The following is an 18,343-nucleotide window of genomic DNA, read 5'->3' on the forward strand; positions in this document are numbered from 1 at the left end:
CTGCTTCATCCCCAGGTCCCGCAGCTGTGGAATTCCCCGTGGGAAAGCATGCAATTGCCCCCCCCGACGATCGCCTCGTGGCCAGACAGCTCCCCCACCTCTCCACCTTTGCTAGGGGGATAGCTCCTGCTAATCGGCCCTGTTCGGATCGGCAGCGACAGCGGGAAGCGGATTCTCAGGGAATCCCGAAGACTTTTCCTCCTTACCGCCGCGACATCGGCTCGACTGACGTAGCCAGCAGTAACTTAACCCCTTTGCATCATGCTTGCTAAGCAGCATAGAAGGCTTGCTGTGCTGGGAATGAAGCCACATGCAAGCGAGCAATTGCCGTGCACTAGTGACTTATTTCCCCGGGTTCACGCCGGTCTCCACTTACCATCTTTGGCAGATCTGAGCTAACCAACCCGGGCGGGCTTCGACGGTCAACCCAGATTTCACTCGAGTCGCATTGCATCAAGCCCTCAGCCCATACCTAAGAGCCAAGTCTCGCAGGGAAGTTCAGACGAACGCCGGGCTGCCATCTTGGCCCGGAGCAAGGGTCAGAGATGACTCGCCGAGGACCGCCTCTTATCGCCTATGTCATACAGAGCAGGTCGAATGCCGTCCTGGGTACCCTGGAAGGACCCGGACACGATGGCCCAGTGTGGTCCCCCAGATAACGCTTCTGGCTGCTGCCCTCTACCGTCCCGGTGTCCCCCTCAGAGTCAGATTCCAGTAACGGGTCGGTCTCAGTGTCGGGAGCAGACTCGAGGTCGTCAGCGCCAGGCCCTGCGGCATCGGATTTCACCTCGGCGACACCCGATTATCACATTCCGGCCACAGCAACTCGGAGTTCAGAATCCAGAGGCCCTTTATTCCGTGTCTTATCACCCGAACGCTTCTCACTGACAATACTAACAAGCGGTATCTAGAAGAGTCCTTGTAGCCGTCGTCAGCGTTGGTGCCGTTGCGGGATTCTATTTGGCACGGCCTTGTTCAGCGTGTGAATGTTGAGGGGTCTTTATGCAGCGAAAGGGACTGACAGTTTGCGGGGGTGCTACTGGCAACCGCAAGGAGGATGGCGAGCACAGGAGGCATCATGTTTGACACGACTGGGAGCTCACCACCGGAGCTGGGGGATGGCGTTGGTAGGGGTCAGTTGGGCGGTCGAGGTACAGGTTGCCTTGGACTCGGCTGCCCCTGTCCCGGTGTAGGGGTTAGCCCCCATTGCCGACTGTGTGATAACGGCTGGGTTTGCTTCGGCGCAGCATTTGGCGTGGATGAGCGTGAGGTTGAGAAACACGGCACCACCCAAGACGCCCATATTGGAAGCTTCCAATCGCATAATGAGGCACTCAGAGGCGATGCGCACGATGCCGGCGCCGTTGGCGGCCCACCAAGACGATGCGTTGTGGGGGTATGAAGTGTACTCTGGAAGGAGCGAGGCCGGCATGGCCGTAGTGAAACCGCACCGCAGCGACTTGTCGGGGTAGGCGCAGGGATAGGCGTAACTGAACCCCCCCGTGCCCCGTCAGGCACATCTGGATGAGGCTCGAGCCAAACGAGAGGTGCGCCTCCCGCAGCTCGCCGGTCTGCATCGAATACGAAATATGTCATGATGTCTTCAGTGGCGCAGTGCCATGGATCGGTTGATTCGGTGACATCTGGGACTGCTGTGGGAGCAACTATTGGGTGCAGTTGAATATAGTCGACCGATGTCGTGAGCGCCGTCGCCGCGGCGACAATGCCGGCGAGTGATGTTACGAGGGTTGCTTTTCCTGTCATTTTAGGGTGGTAGTTTAGAAACAGAAGAAGGCCGCCGGCCGGACAAGTGGGGAGATCGAGGTTAACCACATAGTCGAACTCGGCGTAACTATGGTTAACTAACGTTAAGAGATCTTTCAGGTTAGCGGTTGATTAAATATCCGAGATTAGGCTTGGCACGATCTCCTAGACCATACACCGGAGGTACTGGTGATGAGGTCTTCAATTAGATGTATCATGTTACATGTACCATGTATGTATGCAGCAAAACGATGTGTTGGGAGCGAGGTAAAGCAACGGGATTCGATTTGACGGTTGACGGCTCACGGCTATGAGAAAGGGGCACACAGCTCCCTAAAGATGCTCAAGTATGGTTTTCCCAGCGCTAGCCCCATCCCATGCTGCCTACTGCCGGGTTGTGTCGATGAAGAAGAACCTTGTCAGTATTTGGAGACCAATCCGTCCCCTGAATACAGCTCGACTATCAGCGTTGTTTGGGGCTGTCGCTGCTCGCGCCGGCTTGCCGGCGTGTAGCTTCGGTGGCTGCACGCTTAGGCCCCAGGGACGCAATGCGACCAGGGGCCTCATCAACCATACGCTTCCGCGTGGCTGCCTTGCTGTTGTCGTCAATGATGGCAGGCCCAGGGAGGAACAACCCGGCGAGCTCTGCGAATCTCTGCTCGAACATGTCAACCCGTGTGCGCAGATCTTGCTTGTCCTTTGTTTAGTAGAGCATTATCCTTCTCTAACGACTCAATCTTGGCGCTGGAATTGTTTGCGACAGTGGCAACCGCCATGTCGAATCTCCTCTCCACCGTCTCGGCCGCCGCCAAAAGTACCGAGTTAATGAGGCGTGTCAAAGGTTCCTTCAAGGCGGTTTCCATGTGTTGAGCAAGGTCAAGGACAGGAGACTGCGGCTGAACTCGGCCGGTCTTGTCTTCAACAACCTGATTGTCCATGACGGGCTCAGTAAGGAGCAGGCCCTCCTTCAATGAATCATCGGCACTGTCGGCAGGGCGAGGAGATCTGAGTCCTGCGACATGGCCAGAAACGAATTGGCCATTGCGGTTGTTGCGATGGATGCCACACTTGATCTTGTCCAGCTTGATGTTGAAGAGCTTTGGGTCTGCGATCACTTGGCTCCGATGACTATTGTAAATGCCACGGGAGCCCGGGCCAGTCCGCATAACGATTTCGACAATCTCGCCGGACAGAACCTGAAACGTTAGGAGCTCGTCCCACCTCTGCGCCGTCACCTGGTAACCCTGGTCTTCCATTACCAGGCTGTAGAGGAGATCGACAGCGGCTTTTGCTTGCTTGATTGGCGTGTTACGGGCTACGCCACGAGGTGTCTTTGCCTCCGTTGGGGTTGAGGAACCTGTGATGAGGGAGGGTATACAGGCCGGGGGTAATGTAAGTATCGCAACTTGTGTTGACAAGTGCCACCTTGAAGTCGACGGCGATGTAGGTTCCGGCGATGCACGAGTAAAGGAAAACTCATCGCCATCAAGCTTTTCTCGAATTCCATGGCGAACATCCATACATGGAACTCGCAAATTGGGTTGCGCAGGGTTGTCCCGATGTTTCGCAACGATTGTCTTAAGCCGCGACTCGGGCGCCCGCCGGTGGAAATTCTGTGCAAAGCCGCCGTTCGGAATGCGGGCATGGCCTTTTCCGGGTATTTACTCTCGCGAATTCCGCGCACGAGCTGAGTGCTGATGGTCTTGGTATTGAGAATTTCATTGGGTCCAAAGCGGAAGTTGATCCAGTCAGCGCCGTCGAAGTTGTCGTTAACAGGACCGAAGGTGTCTTCCTTAACTCCGTTGCGGACGAAGATAACACCGTCCCGTTCCCAATGGGGACGGCGATCATCATGCTGTTCCTTCTTAGCTTTTGTCTTGTTAGCACTGACGATCTCGTTTTCCCAGCTGCCCGAGAATCGCTTACCATCCATGTTGAATGTCGCTCCCCAGGCAAGAGAAATGGTGCTCTAGCTGTAGCAGCGTAAGTCGATGTTCCCGGCTAGGTGAAAGGGATAGCCGATGGGAACTTTGAGTTTGAGTTTGGTTGGGAAATCGAAAAAGTGGCGTTACTCAAGTCTCGTGGAAACAGATTTGAATCATGGAGAACTATTTCTGCATGAATAAACAATTGAAGTTTGGGTGATTGTGTCTTTTGACATGCAAGGATCGTGCTAAGTGCCTTACAATGTGCTTTCCTGGAAATCCATCGTTCGAATTATTCCATTCAAACTTTTATCTGATGATAGCATACGTTCACAAACTGAGATCTGACAACTGGGATGTTTCCAACCACCACAGGTTCAGGCAAGGTCTTCGTCGGCTTACTGGGTCAGATCCCGAGCCGTTGGGATCGACGATGTCTGTGTGATATTCCGTAGAGGCAAGGTCAGGGCCAGGTAATTTTTGAGGTCTAAGTGATGAAAATCAGTGCATGCTGACTGGACTTATACATTACGATATTGGTAATTAGGTACCTGGGGTGCTAGAGTTGGAACAAGCAGCATCACTAACTATCACGACTTCCTCGTGGTTTTTGTTCCGCCCGAGACCCGACAGCCGCTCGCTAACACAAGCCAAGAAACCAGCCGATCTCCCGCGACTGCCGGTGCGCCGACCCACGGCTTTTACCCAGGCCACGTCCGCCCTTTCTTAACCCCGCAACCACTGGCCGACTTTATCACCAACACGCTCCTCACCAACGACAAGTTTGACTGAAACAACAACGACAGAAGAGTCAAAAACAATGGCCACCTCCCCCACCCCAGCCCCGCTACTCACCCTCTCCGACCTCGACACCCTCACCTCCTCAAACAAATACCTCATCCTCGACTTCTGGGCAGAATGGTGCCCCCCCTGCAAGGCCATCGCCCCGCTCTTCACGAAACTAGCGGCAGCGCACACGATCCCCAACAAACTAGCCTTCGCCAAGGTGGACGTGGACGCGGCGCCCGACATCGCCGCCAAGTTCGGTGTGACGGCCATGCCTACCTTCCTATTCCTCGTCGACGGCGAGGCGAAAGGGATCGACGTCGGCGCGGGCGTGACCGGCGGCGGGGTCGTCTCGCCCGAGAAAGCCGACGGGCTGGTCATGATTCGCGGGGCGGATCCGAGGAATCTCGTGGGTGCCGTCGAGGCGATTGCTGCGCTGGCGAAGAAGGAGCTGGAGGAGAAAGGGGAGGTGAGGGCTGAATCTCCTTTTTTTCCTTTTTCTTTGCTTATTTTTTTTCTTCTTTCTTTTTTTTTCTTCTTCTTTTTTCCTTTTTGGCGTTAGATGGGAGCTAACGTTGTGCAGACTGCTTAGATTTGGCGAGCTGATGCGAGTGTCATGACGGTAGCGAGAGGCACTGTGATTGACGGCAGGGACAACGGCGGATGGGATACTAACCGTTTCATGCTGAATATCCCGAGTGCGATCTCAACATCGCATGAACAAATCACAGCACCCTGGGCTGCACAATGGGACTGTTTGGTAAGATGGGCACAGGAACTAGCCCGACGAGAATTGGTGCAAGTGGTATCATACGTCTCTAACCCCAGCCCAAATGTGTTCCGCAAAGTCAGCCAACATCTATCGTACCGTACATGCAAAAGCGCCGCATCAGATGCAACCGGGAAGTACCCTCGGTAAAACTCCAACCACGTCGCTTCGTCGACCTCGTTCAGGTATGTCACGTCGAATTCAGCCTACTGCCATGGGCGTGCCCCTGGAATCGGCGTCGCATCACCGTCGACGTCTCCCGCCTGTCTTTACGGACCCTCCTTCTCCCTGCCACCGTCCGTCGAAACAGTCGGAACATTAGACTCTCCCTCTCGCTGAAGCGAAGCCGCATTCGGAATCGACATCCTCCTATCGGCCTGAGCATCATCGCCCGCGCCCTTGACAGACACCATCCCTGCACTCTGTCGCCTCGAGCCTGTCTCTCCCTGACCCCTGTCCTTGTCATCCACTTCCCGCTCATCACAGGAAATTTCTGTCTGGTTCCTCGATTTAGACAGCGACGGTCGGCCCCCGCTGATCCTCGTACGCGGATTTGCCGCCGTCCCCTGATTCGACGACGACGCCCTGAAGCCCGTAATCCCACGCCACCGACCCAGGTTCCAGAACGATGAGCTCCCTCCGGCCGAGTCCGACGTCGACGGGCTATTCATAGTTTCCTCGGCAGCAGAGCACAGCGTGAATCCTGGCGTGGGCGGGACTGATGGTGGTTCCTCTTGCTTTTTCGAATTTCGCCGCTCCTTGTTTGGGCGGTCGTTATTGTCCTTCACCAACCGCGTCGGCAGCAGCCTCTCTGATGGGGCGCCGAGCACGCTCGCGGTCGGGCTCGTCACGGTGCTGTCCGCCCTGTTCCGAGCCGGCGAGGCACCGCCATAGGGTTGCTTCCTTGCCTCCCCTGCCAGGTTGTACGCCGAGTTCAGCGACGTTCGGCTGGCCTTGGTTGGGCTGAGAGAGCGCTCGCTACGGGCCGGTGTGCCGCCCCCGTTGGCCAGCAGAGCAGAGCGCCTGTCCCCGCCGTGCTCAATGCCCAGCCGCCAGCTGAGAATACGATCGGAGTGGACGCCCAGGGCGTTTAGTTGATGAGAACCGATGGTGCTGGATGCAATAGACTGACTGAGCGAGCCTCTTCTGCTATGTGCGGTGCTGCCCGCGCTCGTCCGTGTCAGGACGCTACCACTCCTCGCCAGCCCGCCACCAACGTAACTGCCGCCATGGGCTGTGAGCTTGCGGCTGAAGGTGCTGCTCGTTTCCCAGTTGTCGTGCTTCCGCTTGGCGAACGCACAGTCCTGCCGGAAAACCTTTATTATGCCTGTATCGCCTGTGGTGACGATAATGTTGCCATCATAGTGAGTCGATCTTGCAATATACGCCGGACTCGGCTCGGGCCGCTTGGAGGCCGGCTCAACTGGGGCCTGATGCGAATCGTTCGTAAGAGCTACTTGGCTGGTTGCGGCGCTGGCGGCTTCCTCGAGGCTTTGGAGCACAACAGGTGGCGGGTTGCAGAGGTCGTAGATCGGGTCGCCACTTTGACCAAGCAGCATCCTAGTTTTGGTGGGGGCAAAGAGCGCTGTCGTGACGATATCCCCATGGGCCTCGAAATATTCACATGGAGACTTGTCCTTATCCTGAACGAGGACCTCAGTCCCAGTCAGGCTCCAGATAAACGTCTTCCGGTCCTCGCTTCCACAGATTACGTACTTGCCGTCGTCGGAGAGTGTCGCCGCGATTTGGCTGCACTGATTCTCGTGCCCTTTGAGCTTCACATCGAGGGACTTGTCGCGAAGATTGTAAATTCGTATTCGACTGTCGTTTGAGGTGATGAGCACCCGCGCCTCTTTTGGGTTCGTAACATCTGTTGACCTCACCGATGTCGAGGCGGAGCCTGGAGGCTGCAAACTCGCCGTGTTGATCGGGTTTGGTGGCGGGATGGCCATCGTTTGGATGCCAGTGATCTTGCTCCCCCTCGCGTTCTTACCCCGCGAAGACCTGACGTGGATCTGCGAGCTCAGCTTCAGCCCTTCAGTTTCATAGAACATGCAGAGCCCGTTCAAGAGTCCAGCGATGGCGATTTCCCCATCCGGAGAAAAGGCGACGGCGGTAACCAGGTCCGGTAGCTGGGCCGAGAAGGCAACCGCCTTGTCGGGGATGCTCCACAGCCGCAACATGGTGTCCAAGGAGCCTGCCAGGAAGAAGCGGTCGTCTCGCGGGTGGAACGCTAACCGAGTGACAAAATCCTGGTGCTTGAACGTGCAGAGACATTCGGACCTGCTCATGTGCCATAAGCGCACCGTCTTATCCATCGAGGACGACAGCAGAAAATTGTTTTTGCTCCAGCTGAGATCGAGAACTTCTCCAGTGTGCCCGTGGAACTCCATGACCGGCTGGTCCCTGAAAACAGGCGCGCTAAGCCTCTCCCCAGCGTCGCCGTGGACGGCTTCGTCATCCTCGTGAGCACGGCGATCATCGGGTGTTGAGAGCACAGCCCAAATTCTGACGACACGGTCGCGCCCTGCCGTAGCGAGGTATCTCCCGTCCTTGCTGAACTCGGTTGCCCAGATGGCGCCCCCTGTCCTCATGGTCTTCCTGTCGCTGGCGCCAGCCACGCTGACAGATACCGTGGGCGCCTTCCCCGCCTCAACCATCGAGTCTCCGTTGGCCTCTGGCGGCCGTGTCCCAACCAGTTCCTGCGCGAGAAACATGCGGTTGAACTCCCGGGTTCGCTTATTGGTCGCCCTCGTTCGTATGTATCGCGGCGGCTCCTTATGGTGGGGTACGTAGCCTCCGCCGATCAAGGGGGTGCCCCGTGTCTCGCTGAAGACGTGTGCAGTTGAGCCGTCCATCCGCGCCTCGCTGCCGAGCTCCGAATCCGAGTCCAGGTCCCCCGAGTCCTTTTTTCGGTTGCCGCGCATGCTTAACCTGCTTAGGAACGAGCCCCCTTTCTTATTGCTGACGGCCCAAACCATCAGCTGTCCGTTCGCAGGATCTGTGTGGGAACCGAGCCTACCTCTTCTCCTTGGCCGCCTCGCTAGTCGTCACCACATTTCTTGAGAGGTCCGAGCTGGCGCGCGCAAGTCCTTCGGCCATCTGTGTCAGTCGCTGTGGGATCGACGGTTCGGTGTTCTTCCGCATGAAGATTTGCTGCGCAGCCGACGTTAGCGGGCAACCTTGAGGCGAGGGTTTCCTCCGGGCTCACTTGTGACAAAGGATCAATCGCAGAGCTGGCGCCAGGCGTATAAGCCGGGGTAGACGGCGCAGGTTTCACTACATCAGCGCTGCTCCCTGAGCCGTTTCCAGTCCCCAAGATTGCAGCAGTGGTGTCGCCAAACTCGCCTGCATCCTCGGTCTCGGTATCTCTGTCTTTAGCTTGACTCGTTGCCTTGATGGTAATGCTGGTGCTATTGCGCGAGAGTCTAGAAGCTCTTTTTATGCCCGGGCTTCGAGAGTGAGACTGGGGCGTCGTCGAGTCTTGGCTCCGAGTGCGCGCTGTCAATGCATGAGCTTCTCGACCAGGGTTGAATACGGGGGATACGCGTATTGCTTGCGTCACCACCGAAGCAACAGAAGTCCGGTGTTCTGCGCCAAACTATCCACCAAACTTCTAGGCAAGGGGGAGGAAAAGCAGAATAAAGACTTACTGCGGGCGTCGAGTGAAGTGGAAGGCCTGGGCGGAGACCGCGACGTCGGAGCAGCGCCTGGGGTCGTCGGGGGCGAAGGTGGTCGGGCGGTGCTGATTTCGTGCGGCTGCTGTGACTGAGCAAGTGCCGGCGCCGCAGCCTTTATTGAGGACCAGATTCCCGTCATCTTCCCGGCATGCCCGGCACCGTAAGCCCGGGGGTACTACCAATGAACAATTGTACAATCGCTGTTTTTGGGGCCCGATGCCCTGACACTTGACGAAACCTGGAGTGGCTTTCGGGGTCTGGAAAGATCCGACTGCCGGCGGAATCGTGGTCGTCCTTTCGGTGTGATCTGATTGGCCAAGGCTGTGGCACCTTTCTCCTGAGGATCTCACCAACTGCTGTTGTTCGTCGTGTGCGTCTTCCCGCGGAGTCGGATTTGGAACAAGGGGAAGCCCGCTGTCTCAGGTATCCACAGCAAAGGCGAAACGGATGTCAAGAACACCAGTGTGTTTGAGCGCGTGCTTGGTGATTCGACGGAGAGACTCAGTGTAAAGATCTGGGACGGGTACGATCGATAGAGCACTAAGATGAGGGATTGTCTTCAAAATGCGTTGATTGCTGCTTATGATGTGTGATGCGACACAGAGTCGAAGTGGGTAACATGTTTGCATTTCCAGGTTGAGCGTCCAGACGGTTGCATCATCGAGTTGGCAGATGCTCGGTGGGCAAGTACCGAGCCCAAGTGCATTCAGGGTGCCGGTCAGACGGGGCCACTTCGGGCATCCTCCGCCGCCGATTTTGGCAGCCAGCTGACCGTGACACAGGTACAATTTCGTGAGCCTGTCCATTTCCATTGTGTGAACAGAAAAGAAAATGGGAGGGGACGAACACAGCATTTGGTCGCAAATCAGATGACCGATGTGTCCCAGGTGATGGCCGGCAATTGCCGCTAGTTCCCGACAGGGCCTGATAAAATACCCAACGCTACCGTAATTATTAAAAATGAAAGTAAGTAAGGTACTGTACTAAAGATGACTCGGCCGCTGCTAACTTCCATTGTCTCTCTCATATTACCATCGTGCCCTTTGCTGCGTTATCCGCATCCGCTCCCGCAGCATCATTCTCGCCCTCCTGCTCCACCTCCTCGTCCAGGTCGAAGAGGGGGTATGTCAGAATCGCCGCGATCCCGCCGAATCCCTCAAGCCGTTTGCCGCTTGGGTGGTCGCTGCTGAGCAATCTGACCTCCCCACCGTCTTCCTTGACCTTGTCTACTAGGCCAACATACTTCCGCCTTGTAGCCACATCCATACTTCGGAAAAACGCATTGTTGACCAAAAGCACTCCTCCGCCGCGGCCCACAGCACCCTCGGCAATTGCCTTCTCGACTGGCTTCGTGCCATACCATGCCCTCCCGTCATCCTTTCGCACAAGGTCGTGGAACTTGTCCATTAGGTTCGCTTCGGTCGCGACTTTTGTGCCGTGCATCTTCTTCTGAACCTCTGGGCTCTTAAGTGCCTCGTTTAGACTATGCACGTGGCCGGTGCTGGAGTGCACCACGAGCGCCTCCTTCACGATACGCTGCAGCGCCTTATCACCCGCCCTGGTTGCTTCGGATTGCATGTATGTGCGGAAGTCCTGGGCGGTGAACCCGGGGCTCGCGAGGAGCAGTGTGCGTGGGATGCTAAAGTCGATGGTGTTGCGCAAGTTCGATAGTACTCTCTCGAAGAAGGACGATATGGCCCCTGACGTATCTTTCGCCTGTCTCCTTGGTATCGAGCTCTCGATGCGCTGCTTGATGATGGTCCGGTTTTCGGTGATCAAGCAGATGTTGGCGAGGCCTTCCTGCATGACGACGGCGGCAATCGCTTCCGGCTTGTCCTCGCTCAGCGCCTCCTTAAGAGATTGCAGAGCTACCGAGTCCCAGCCGGCGCTCTTCCATATTGTAAATTTGATGTCGGCCTTCTCGTACTTGAGGGTGATGGTATGGTATTGTCCGACGCTGACATAGTCGTTCTCCTCGACCACGGTGCCCGAAACCTTGAGCTCGGACGCGAGCGGGTCGAAGAAGGTCGACTTGACTTTGATTGACAGATTTATTCGTACGCTCTTGTTGACGGTAGAGCCGGTGGATGTCGCTGTCGTCACTTTGCGGAGCGTGGGGGCGTGAACGACGTCTCCGGCAGCGATCAGGTTGTTGGCGTGCCACATGTCCTCAGGCTCGACGATGAGGAGTGTGATACCGGCCTGCTCGTCGATGGCCTCGACCGTCTGCTTTTTAGATGCGAATCGCATGTTGAAAAAGAAAGAGGATATCGACGGTTTCGCGAAGTTGTGGGCGGTTGGATCTGCCTGTAACGACGCTTGAAAAAAAAAAGGTCCGAGTTTGGCCGCGACTGGGCCAGTCCTTTAACCTAATTGCAGCAAGTGTATCTTTCCCAACAAACGCGCTTTCCACGTAAAGTCAAAACCCTCAGGTGCTTTCCCAGATGCGTCTTCGACGTATTTCCTGAAGATTAGAACCCGACACTTTTTAAGGTTCGACGTCATGTCAAACCTTAAGTTACCACCCCCCCCCGCACCCCGCCCCCTCAGTCAACAGAACTCAGGACCCCACCAGAAGTTCTAACATCCACGCTGGCCAGCCTGGTTTGCTTGTTAGCGCGCAACTCAACCATTTTCACCATTCTTCCTCTTTTGGTTTCTTGTCTCAAGCTTTGCTTTGCTCTGTGTCGTTCTTTTTTTGTCTTACTTCTTATTCCCCATTGGGAGCTGCTGGTCGGAAACAAGTTGCAGAAGCTTGAGAGCTACCGGAGGCGACGGGGGAACCACTCTGACACACCTTCGAGATCCACACTCGGCAGATACAGGGCTGACAGCGCCGGATGAACTGTGGGGTGGGCGCCAAGACCCTGGCCCTTGGCCATCGGCCAACTCCGACCGTCCGATCTTGTCTCACCAGCTGTGGCCAAGCTGTGGTCCCCCATGTTTCCTGAATTTTGTCGCTGTTGGCGCCGAATCCCCCCGCCGGATGGCTCCCTGCAGGTTGCAGACTTGCAGTTCGCATGTTGTGGGGACACTGCAGCCTAGCCAACCATACGCTGATGGGTTGACAGCCGAACCTGCATCTCAGAGAGCCAACAAGCGCCTTTAGCGGAGGTATGCATGCTGCTTTGTGAGAGTCCGGGAACTGGACGGCTGCTGCCTTGTCTTTTTGCCTTTGTGTGCAAGGTTGCAGCATCAGCCGGCGACGACGTGGTTGTCCCGACCCGAGTTGCCTGATCTTTTTCCTCTGTCACTCTCGTGTTCTGTCATGTTGGTCGTCAATCCCGATCTCAGCCTCTCAGCGCCAGTGGCGGAGGGCAATTTCTATCAACCTCTTTATTGAGAGGCCACGCTTGGGTTCGAATCGCTTGGGCACTTCGGTGACTTGGTCGCGCTACATCATGAACAACCTACTAGCCCTCGCGGGCACATCGCTGCTGAATGACGGAAGTACCTCCGTTCAGGACTTCGAACGGCACGTCCCCGGCTTCTCGGTGCTACGAGATTTTTTCAAGAAATGGCTGCGGCTCGACGTCACTACACTCCTCACCATTGCCGCACTGATGGGCGCAGCATCCAGCGGCGCCCAGAGCATACAGGATACGGGATCCAAGATCTATTGGTGGATTGTGCGCTTCCTCACGGCGTCCATCTCCATCGGCGGCAGCGACCGGCTCAACCGCGAGGTGCTCAACTGGCTGGGCGCCCACGTCTTGGCTAAGAAGGGCACGCGCATTCTGACTGCCAGCTCCGAGACCATTCGAAACGACGCCTGGTCCTACCGCCGCGTGTCGCAAGAGCGCAACGACTATCACCATGAGAAGCGGATGCCGGTGCAGTACCTGCCGACCTTCGGGACCACCTGGTTTATCCACAAGCGCAACATCTTCATGGTGCGCCGCATCCTGACGAGCAGTTCTCATTACCACAGCTCCTGGGCCAGGACTCCGGATGAGTATGCCGGGGCGCCCGAGGGCGACGAGCCGCTGGTAGTCATGTGTCTGGGGAGGTCCGTCGAGCCCATCAAGCGCTTTCTCAACACCTGCCGCGAATTTGCGGACAAGCAGCGCGAAGCATACATCACTGTTCGCATCAGCAAGCGCAGGTACGACGAAAGCTGGGACATGACGATTCTGCGGCCCCTGCGGCCGTTGGAGACGGTGCATTTCGACCAGAAAGTCAAGGAGGCGCTCGTGGCTGACATTGAGAACTACCTCGACGTCAACACCCGCAAGTTCTACAACAGGCGAGGCATCCCATACCGCAGGGGGTTTCTCCTGTACGGACCTCCCGGCACCGGCAAGACGTCGCTCTCGCTCGCTCTCGCGGGCAGATTTGGACTGGAACTGTACCTGCTGCATATGCCGAGCGTTTCCGACGACGCAGTGCTCGAGAAGCTTTTCACCGCTCTGCCCCCGCGGTGTCTAGTGCTCCTCGAAGACATCGACGCAGTCGGAATCAAGCGACGCACCCGTAAGAAGGACGACAGCGGCAGCGACGATGACAGCGACGACGGCTCAGACAAAGAAGACGATGCGAGCGACTACGCCCGAGGACGCTCTGACTGCACACTCTCGGGGCTGCTGAACGTCCTTGACGGCGTGGCGTCTCAAGAAGGTCGTATCGTGCTTATGACTTCCAACTTTGCCGAGAAGCTGGACAAGGCCCTGGTGCGTCCGGGGCGGGTCGACAGGATGATCTACCTCGGCCACATTTCGCAGCGCAGCAGCGAGCTAATGTTCCTGCGCATGTACGGCCCGGATGCGGATGGCGCGGCCCCGGCGGACCGAGCGGTGCAGCTTCCCCAGGACGAGTTGCAGAGGCTGGCGCTCGCCTTCGGAAAGAGGATCCCTAACGAACTGTTTACACCCGCGCAGGTGCAGGGCTATCTCCTCAACCACCGAGACTCGCCCCTGGATGCGGCGGCCAATGTCGAGCAGTGGGTGCGGGAGGAGGTGCAGTCGATCGAGGCAGCCAAAGAGAAGGAGAAGAAGGCAGCTGAAGCCAGGAAGAAGAAGAGGAAGGTGCGGAAGCTTAGGAAGGCAGCAAAGTTGGCCGAGGCGATGCGGAATTATGACTCTGACGAAGACCTCGAGGAACTGCAGCAGAAGATGGAAGAGGCCAAGAAGAAGAGGAGGAGAAAGGGACAACAGAATGACGCAGAGGCCGAGACCGAGGCCGAGACAAAGGAGAGCCTCGACGGTCATCCCAATGGACAGCCCGATTCTACCAGACCCGCGGACGATAAAACGCCGAACGGTGCTGCAGTAGGGGAGGATGTGGTTGCCGCAGCCGGCGACAATATTCGGGCTGATTCCATTGATCGAGGAGACGATGGTGGCAGTGTGACGGAGCCCGCCACGGAGAAACAGCATCCTCTCACGAACGGGGTTTCGGAGAGCTCTGAGGAATCATAATCCGATTGAAACACGCACAGAACGAGAGAAGAAGCTTAGCATAGCAGTCAGAGTGCAGGATCAATGTGGGAGTGGGCTGGGATACACGGCGTCCCCAGAAAGGGTCACGGTGTTGCTTGTGGCTAGGGTGTGGTTTGAGGTCATCCCGTGTATGTTATTATTACCTACATTATACGAGTATGTGAAGAAACGATTTAAAGGACTTGGAGGTGCAGTGCCGTTTGAGGGCATGTCGTCTGCTGGGGAGCCCATGGTTCGTGAGGACAGAGATCGGAAGCCAGCAGACAGTGAAGTCCATATCCCAGCAATTGCGTTTCACTGCCCATTTACCTTGACGGGATAACTCAAATTGTCCGGTTGCCCAAGGCCGCGGCAAGCCGAAGAAATGAATATGGAAGCGAACTTGATTCTTTCCATGCGTTGTGTTCTTTTGTCGCCATCCATACCTCAGTAGTCTATAACCCCCTTTAGACTTGGAAGGTGCGCACCCGTGACCTGTGAACTAACAGGTATGGTGTAGGAGTTGGGTCTTCTCGAGTTCTTCAACAAGTCGAAAGTGAATACCCGGCCTGAGTCCAGCTCCGGATGAGAACGCACGTAACAATTCCTGTCTCTCATTGAGTCTGCCTAAGTGGCGCCTTGTTTAGACAGGAAATCCGTAGACCAGCCCGATATGCGTCCCATACTCCCCCTTGACGACCTTGTTCCAATCTTCGCTGAAGCTGGCTAGGCCTTCTCCCCGCTTGAGTTGCAAACCGGGAACTGTTCTGGTTGCCTTGAACTCTGCCCATGCAGTCTCCTGGTCCGCAAAGTATTTCGCGGCGCCGCCAGCCTCGATAACGCGATCCCGGACTGCCCCTGCGAAGAACTGGGCGACGCCGCTCGCGGGGTCTTCAGTCTGCTTCCCCGTTTTACTGATCTCTTTTCCTAGGGGATCCCCTCCAACAATCAACGCCTGCAGGTTCTTGGACTTGGCCTCCAGAGCCTCGGCCCACTGGTCAACAGCACCTCCCCTTGCCCCAAAGTCCATCAACAAGACCTTCCGACCATCCCCTTTCAACCTATACTCCAGATCAAATGCCTGGTCCTCCAAGTCGCTGTAGAGCAGCACCTCGTCGAACAGCCCCGTGCCAACAGTAAACTCCTTCGATTTGGCAGACCCAACCGCGATGACTTTAGCAGGCTGCTTCTCCCTCGGCCGGCGAGCCCTCATCTCCCTCGCAAAAGAGAGCCCCGTCTTCCCCGACGCCGCCAGCATAACCACCACGGCTCCAGTAAGATCTGCATCTTCCTCCGTCCAAGGCAACGCTGGGTCCCCAAGCGGATGCACCGCCTTGACCCCCTCCTCCCACGCAAACACAGACCGGTTCAGCATATACCCCGACTGGAACAACACATTCATCAGCGCATCCCACCCCATCCCCTCCCTGTCCGTGTCGTCACGAGGGCGGGCAATGTACCGGTTATACACGCTATTGAGATGCTTTCTCCGGCCGCTAACCTCCCTCCAATGCCCGTCAACATCTTCAATGCTCTCCAGCTCGACGACCTCGGCCAGCGTGCCGATGGGCTGTGTGCCGAACAGAAGCGTGCCGACCTCCAGCCCGGGCACGGCGCTCTCGACGACGGCCGAGTACCCCCAGGCCAGAACCCGGCAATACCCTGCCAGGGTGGAGGGTTCGTTGAAGGGGGCCGGCAGGGAGGAGCAGGGCGGCATCGGCCAGGCATCCCACCAGCCGAGGTAGGGGATGCCGCCGAGCCTGGCGTAGGTGAAGTTGTTCGTGGTCAGAGAGATAGTGTGGGTGCGAATGCGGGCTTGTCCCGGGCTCAGAGGCGGAAACGGGGTCGGGAGGGAGACAGGCACGACATGTTGGGTAGTGAAGTCGGATTTGGAGATGAGTTGGACGGCCGGCTGTTGTTGTTGAGCCATGTTCGGCGAGATTTCTTGGCCGGTAGTTGAATCGAAATAGTAGGACAGTTCTTGGCTGAGAATGGGAAGCTTTTCGGCCTCTGGGTGGCCCTCTCCCATGTTGTGTGAGACTGGGGAGAATGGCCTCTCTTTGTAAGTTTTATCCTTCGACATCGGACTTATTGCGGACCGAAGACCGAGGAAAGAACATTTCGGATCCGTCGGAGAACTTCGAACGGGGTGTTTTGCGCCCAGCACGCGGTGCCCCTCGGCAGCAGGCATGAGTTAACACGCAAGCACGTGCACCAGATAACAGACGCGGCCAAGAGCTGCGATGGGAAAACTAACGCCCGAGCTTACCACCGTGTGACTCTCGGAGTTCACGAAGAGTTGCTGAATCCCACAATGGTCAATGTGTTCCAATTTTGATTGGAAATATGACAGCTCGGATCAAGGCTTCGCTCAAGGCAAATACTTGACCAAGTTACCAAGTCAGACAAAGTCAAACAGGGCTTAGAACCAAGTAAGTATGACTTCAAACTTGACTTGTCAATTTTACAAGTACTTGCCACACCGTACATATAGTAGATTAGTAGCTAACGCCGGCCCTTTCAACGAGCCGTCAGCCACGCCGTCGCCTAAGCCATTACCGCCACGTCTTTGAAAATTCTGCGTCCGGATCTGACTTATCTGGCTTGAGCGAAGCCTTGCCTCGGACTCGCTTCTTCACCAAAAACCCAGTAACGCAGGGCGCATCGATTCATTTCCCCCTTCGCAAAGCCACCTTATTATCACTGTACCAGACTCCATGCATATCCGCTTCCTCAACATGAACCTGAATCCATCGATTGCTCTGGCACCCTAACAACCCCCTTTTAGCAGTGGAACAGCTCATCATTCCTACAACAATTCAAACCCGGAGGCATCAGCAAGAATTGGAATAAATCCCTTAATGAATGGGCATTGGGGCAACCAGCCAACAACCAAAACATCGTCTCGTGGTGCAGGTAGAGGCGCCCGTTGCCGATCAGTTTCTAGTTCGACATCTCCCAACCGAGAAGTGGCCGACGCGGCCTGATGAAGCCCAATCTCACTAGTGTTCTCTACTCTGGGAGGTAGACGGACATCTGCAGGCCTCCAGAGTATGGTATCTCGGTCGTCTTGAACCCGTTGGCAGGGTTTTGGATGTAATCGAGGTATTCTGCGTACAAAGGGCGAGCCATTTTGGTATTGTCCGCGAGGACAATTGCACCCTTCTTGAGGCGAGGCTTGATAATCTGGAGAGTTGGAAGCGCCATGGGTGTCCAGACTGTGTTGAGTTATTAGGGAAACTCGCCCTTCTTCGCAACTGATACATTGGGATTAACTCACTGTCCAGGAGAAGGAAGTCGACCTGCTCCGGCATGTCATCCCTCTTGAGCGTCTCGAGCAGATCGCCCTCGCGCAGCTCAATCACACCTGCCACCTCATCGCCGGCCTCGGCCCAGTGCTCCCTCGCCCGGGCCGCCTTGGTCGGTTCCTTCTCCGTTGCGATGACCTTGCCGTTCACGGTCCTCCCCAGCGCCTTCTGGTCGGCGACGTTCTGGCCGACGGCCAACGCAAGGTAGATGGTAGAGACGCCAAAGCTAGTGCCGGCTTCGACAATGTTCAGGGCACCCGAGCTGCGGGCGAGCAGGTACACGAAGTGGCACTTGTCCTCCTCGAGCGCGACGAACTTGTCACGCATGTGGTCATCGGCGGCAGGACCCCAAGCGCTGGATGAAATGTAAAAGGTGATGAAACGCTTCAGGTAGAACCAGACCTGGGAGAGTGACTTCTCTTGGGCTGCCGAGGCGGCGTGGAGGCGTGCCAGGAGCGCATGCACCCGGGGGCTGGCCGAGATGGCGAGAGGTCCTGGAGGCGGCGCCATGGCGCTTCACAAATAGAAACGAGCAAGTGAACGTCAAAATCAAAACTTGTGCTGGGAAAATGTCATCCAAAGTTATCAAGAACCACTCGCAGACAACTTCCCCAGGAGGTCTGTCCCTTGCCCCGGCAAGCGTTGAGTCACAGTCATGCGGACAAAAGAGACCCCGCGCTTGACGTTGTGTCCC

The 18,343-nt window shown here is 56.5% G+C and overlaps 9 protein-coding genes across 9 annotated transcripts; 2 read left to right on the forward strand and 7 right to left on the reverse strand.

Annotated features, from left to right (window-relative positions):
* Positions 1-1,018: 1,018 nt before the first annotated feature.
* On the reverse strand, positions 1,019-1,448 carry N657DRAFT_649979 (uncharacterized protein). The gene has a single exon (XM_062793838.1). The coding sequence runs from the start codon at positions 1,430-1,432 to the stop codon at positions 1,100-1,102; it is 333 nt and encodes a 110-aa protein (XP_062643434.1). The 5' UTR covers positions 1,433-1,448; the 3' UTR covers positions 1,019-1,099.
* A 779-nt stretch (positions 1,449-2,227) lies between these two features.
* N657DRAFT_693586 (uncharacterized protein) lies at positions 2,228-3,697 on the reverse strand (the record flags this gene model as incomplete). Its single annotated transcript, XM_062797230.1, has 3 exons — positions 2,228-2,461; positions 2,526-3,121; positions 3,430-3,697. The coding sequence occupies 3 exons, from the start codon at positions 3,695-3,697 to the stop codon at positions 2,228-2,230; spliced, it is 1,098 nt and encodes a 365-aa protein (XP_062643435.1).
* Positions 3,698-4,509: 812 nt separating this feature from the next.
* On the forward strand, positions 4,510-5,067 carry N657DRAFT_684294 (thioredoxin-like protein; the record flags this gene model as incomplete). The annotated part of the gene is made up of 2 exons (XM_062796662.1): positions 4,510-4,944; positions 5,059-5,067. The coding sequence occupies 2 exons, from the start codon at positions 4,510-4,512 to the stop codon at positions 5,065-5,067; spliced, it is 444 nt and encodes a 147-aa protein (XP_062643436.1).
* Positions 5,068-5,513: 446 nt separating this feature from the next.
* On the reverse strand, positions 5,514-9,063 carry N657DRAFT_684295 (WD40 repeat-like protein; the record flags this gene model as incomplete). The annotated part of the gene is made up of 4 exons (XM_062796663.1): positions 5,514-8,208; positions 8,267-8,400; positions 8,456-8,745; positions 8,898-9,063. 4 exons carry the CDS (start codon positions 9,061-9,063, stop codon positions 5,514-5,516), a joined length of 3,285 nt encoding a protein of 1,094 aa, XP_062643437.1.
* Positions 9,064-9,947: 884 nt separating this feature from the next.
* N657DRAFT_581267 (uncharacterized protein) lies at positions 9,948-11,174 on the reverse strand (the record flags this gene model as incomplete). The annotated part of the gene is made up of 1 exon (XM_062789514.1): positions 9,948-11,174. One exon carries the CDS (start codon positions 11,172-11,174, stop codon positions 9,948-9,950), a length of 1,227 nt encoding a protein of 408 aa, XP_062643438.1.
* A 260-nt stretch (positions 11,175-11,434) lies between these two features.
* N657DRAFT_251587 (uncharacterized protein) lies at positions 11,435-12,223 on the reverse strand. Its single transcript, XM_062786445.1, has one exon. It carries the CDS (start codon positions 12,118-12,120, stop codon positions 11,635-11,637), a length of 486 nt encoding a protein of 161 aa, XP_062643439.1. The 5' UTR covers positions 12,121-12,223; the 3' UTR covers positions 11,435-11,634.
* A 102-nt stretch (positions 12,224-12,325) lies between these two features.
* N657DRAFT_658913 (P-loop containing nucleoside triphosphate hydrolase protein) lies at positions 12,326-14,341 on the forward strand (the record flags this gene model as incomplete). Its single annotated transcript, XM_062794938.1, has 2 exons — positions 12,326-14,126; positions 14,193-14,341. The coding sequence occupies 2 exons, from the start codon at positions 12,326-12,328 to the stop codon at positions 14,339-14,341; spliced, it is 1,950 nt and encodes a 649-aa protein (XP_062643440.1).
* A 643-nt stretch (positions 14,342-14,984) lies between these two features.
* N657DRAFT_581353 (uncharacterized protein) lies at positions 14,985-16,271 on the reverse strand (the record flags this gene model as incomplete). Its single annotated transcript, XM_062789523.1, has 1 exon — positions 14,985-16,271. One exon carries the CDS (start codon positions 16,269-16,271, stop codon positions 14,985-14,987), a length of 1,287 nt encoding a protein of 428 aa, XP_062643441.1.
* A 1,082-nt stretch (positions 16,272-17,353) lies between these two features.
* Positions 17,354-18,159, reverse strand: N657DRAFT_581254 (S-adenosyl-L-methionine-dependent methyltransferase; the record flags this gene model as incomplete). The annotated part of the gene is made up of 2 exons (XM_062789512.1): positions 17,354-17,559; positions 17,622-18,159. The coding sequence occupies 2 exons, from the start codon at positions 18,157-18,159 to the stop codon at positions 17,354-17,356; spliced, it is 744 nt and encodes a 247-aa protein (XP_062643442.1).
* Between the last annotated feature and the right edge of the window lie 184 nt (positions 18,160-18,343).

The sequence above is a fragment of the Parathielavia appendiculata genome (assembly GCF_033297405.1).
Source record: "Parathielavia appendiculata strain CBS 731.68 unplaced genomic scaffold N657scaffold_24, whole genome shotgun sequence".
Classification (NCBI taxonomy): domain Eukaryota; kingdom Fungi; phylum Ascomycota; class Sordariomycetes; order Sordariales; family Chaetomiaceae; genus Parathielavia; species Parathielavia appendiculata.

Coding starts and splice junctions, on each gene's coding strand:
- N657DRAFT_649979 (XM_062793838.1), bottom strand. CDS start 1,432: ATGCCGGCCTCGCTCCTTCCAGAGTACACTTCATACCCCCACAACGCA.
- N657DRAFT_251587 (XM_062786445.1), bottom strand. CDS start 12,120: ATGCTGCAACCTTGCACACAAAGGCAAAAAGACAAGGCAGCAGCCGTC.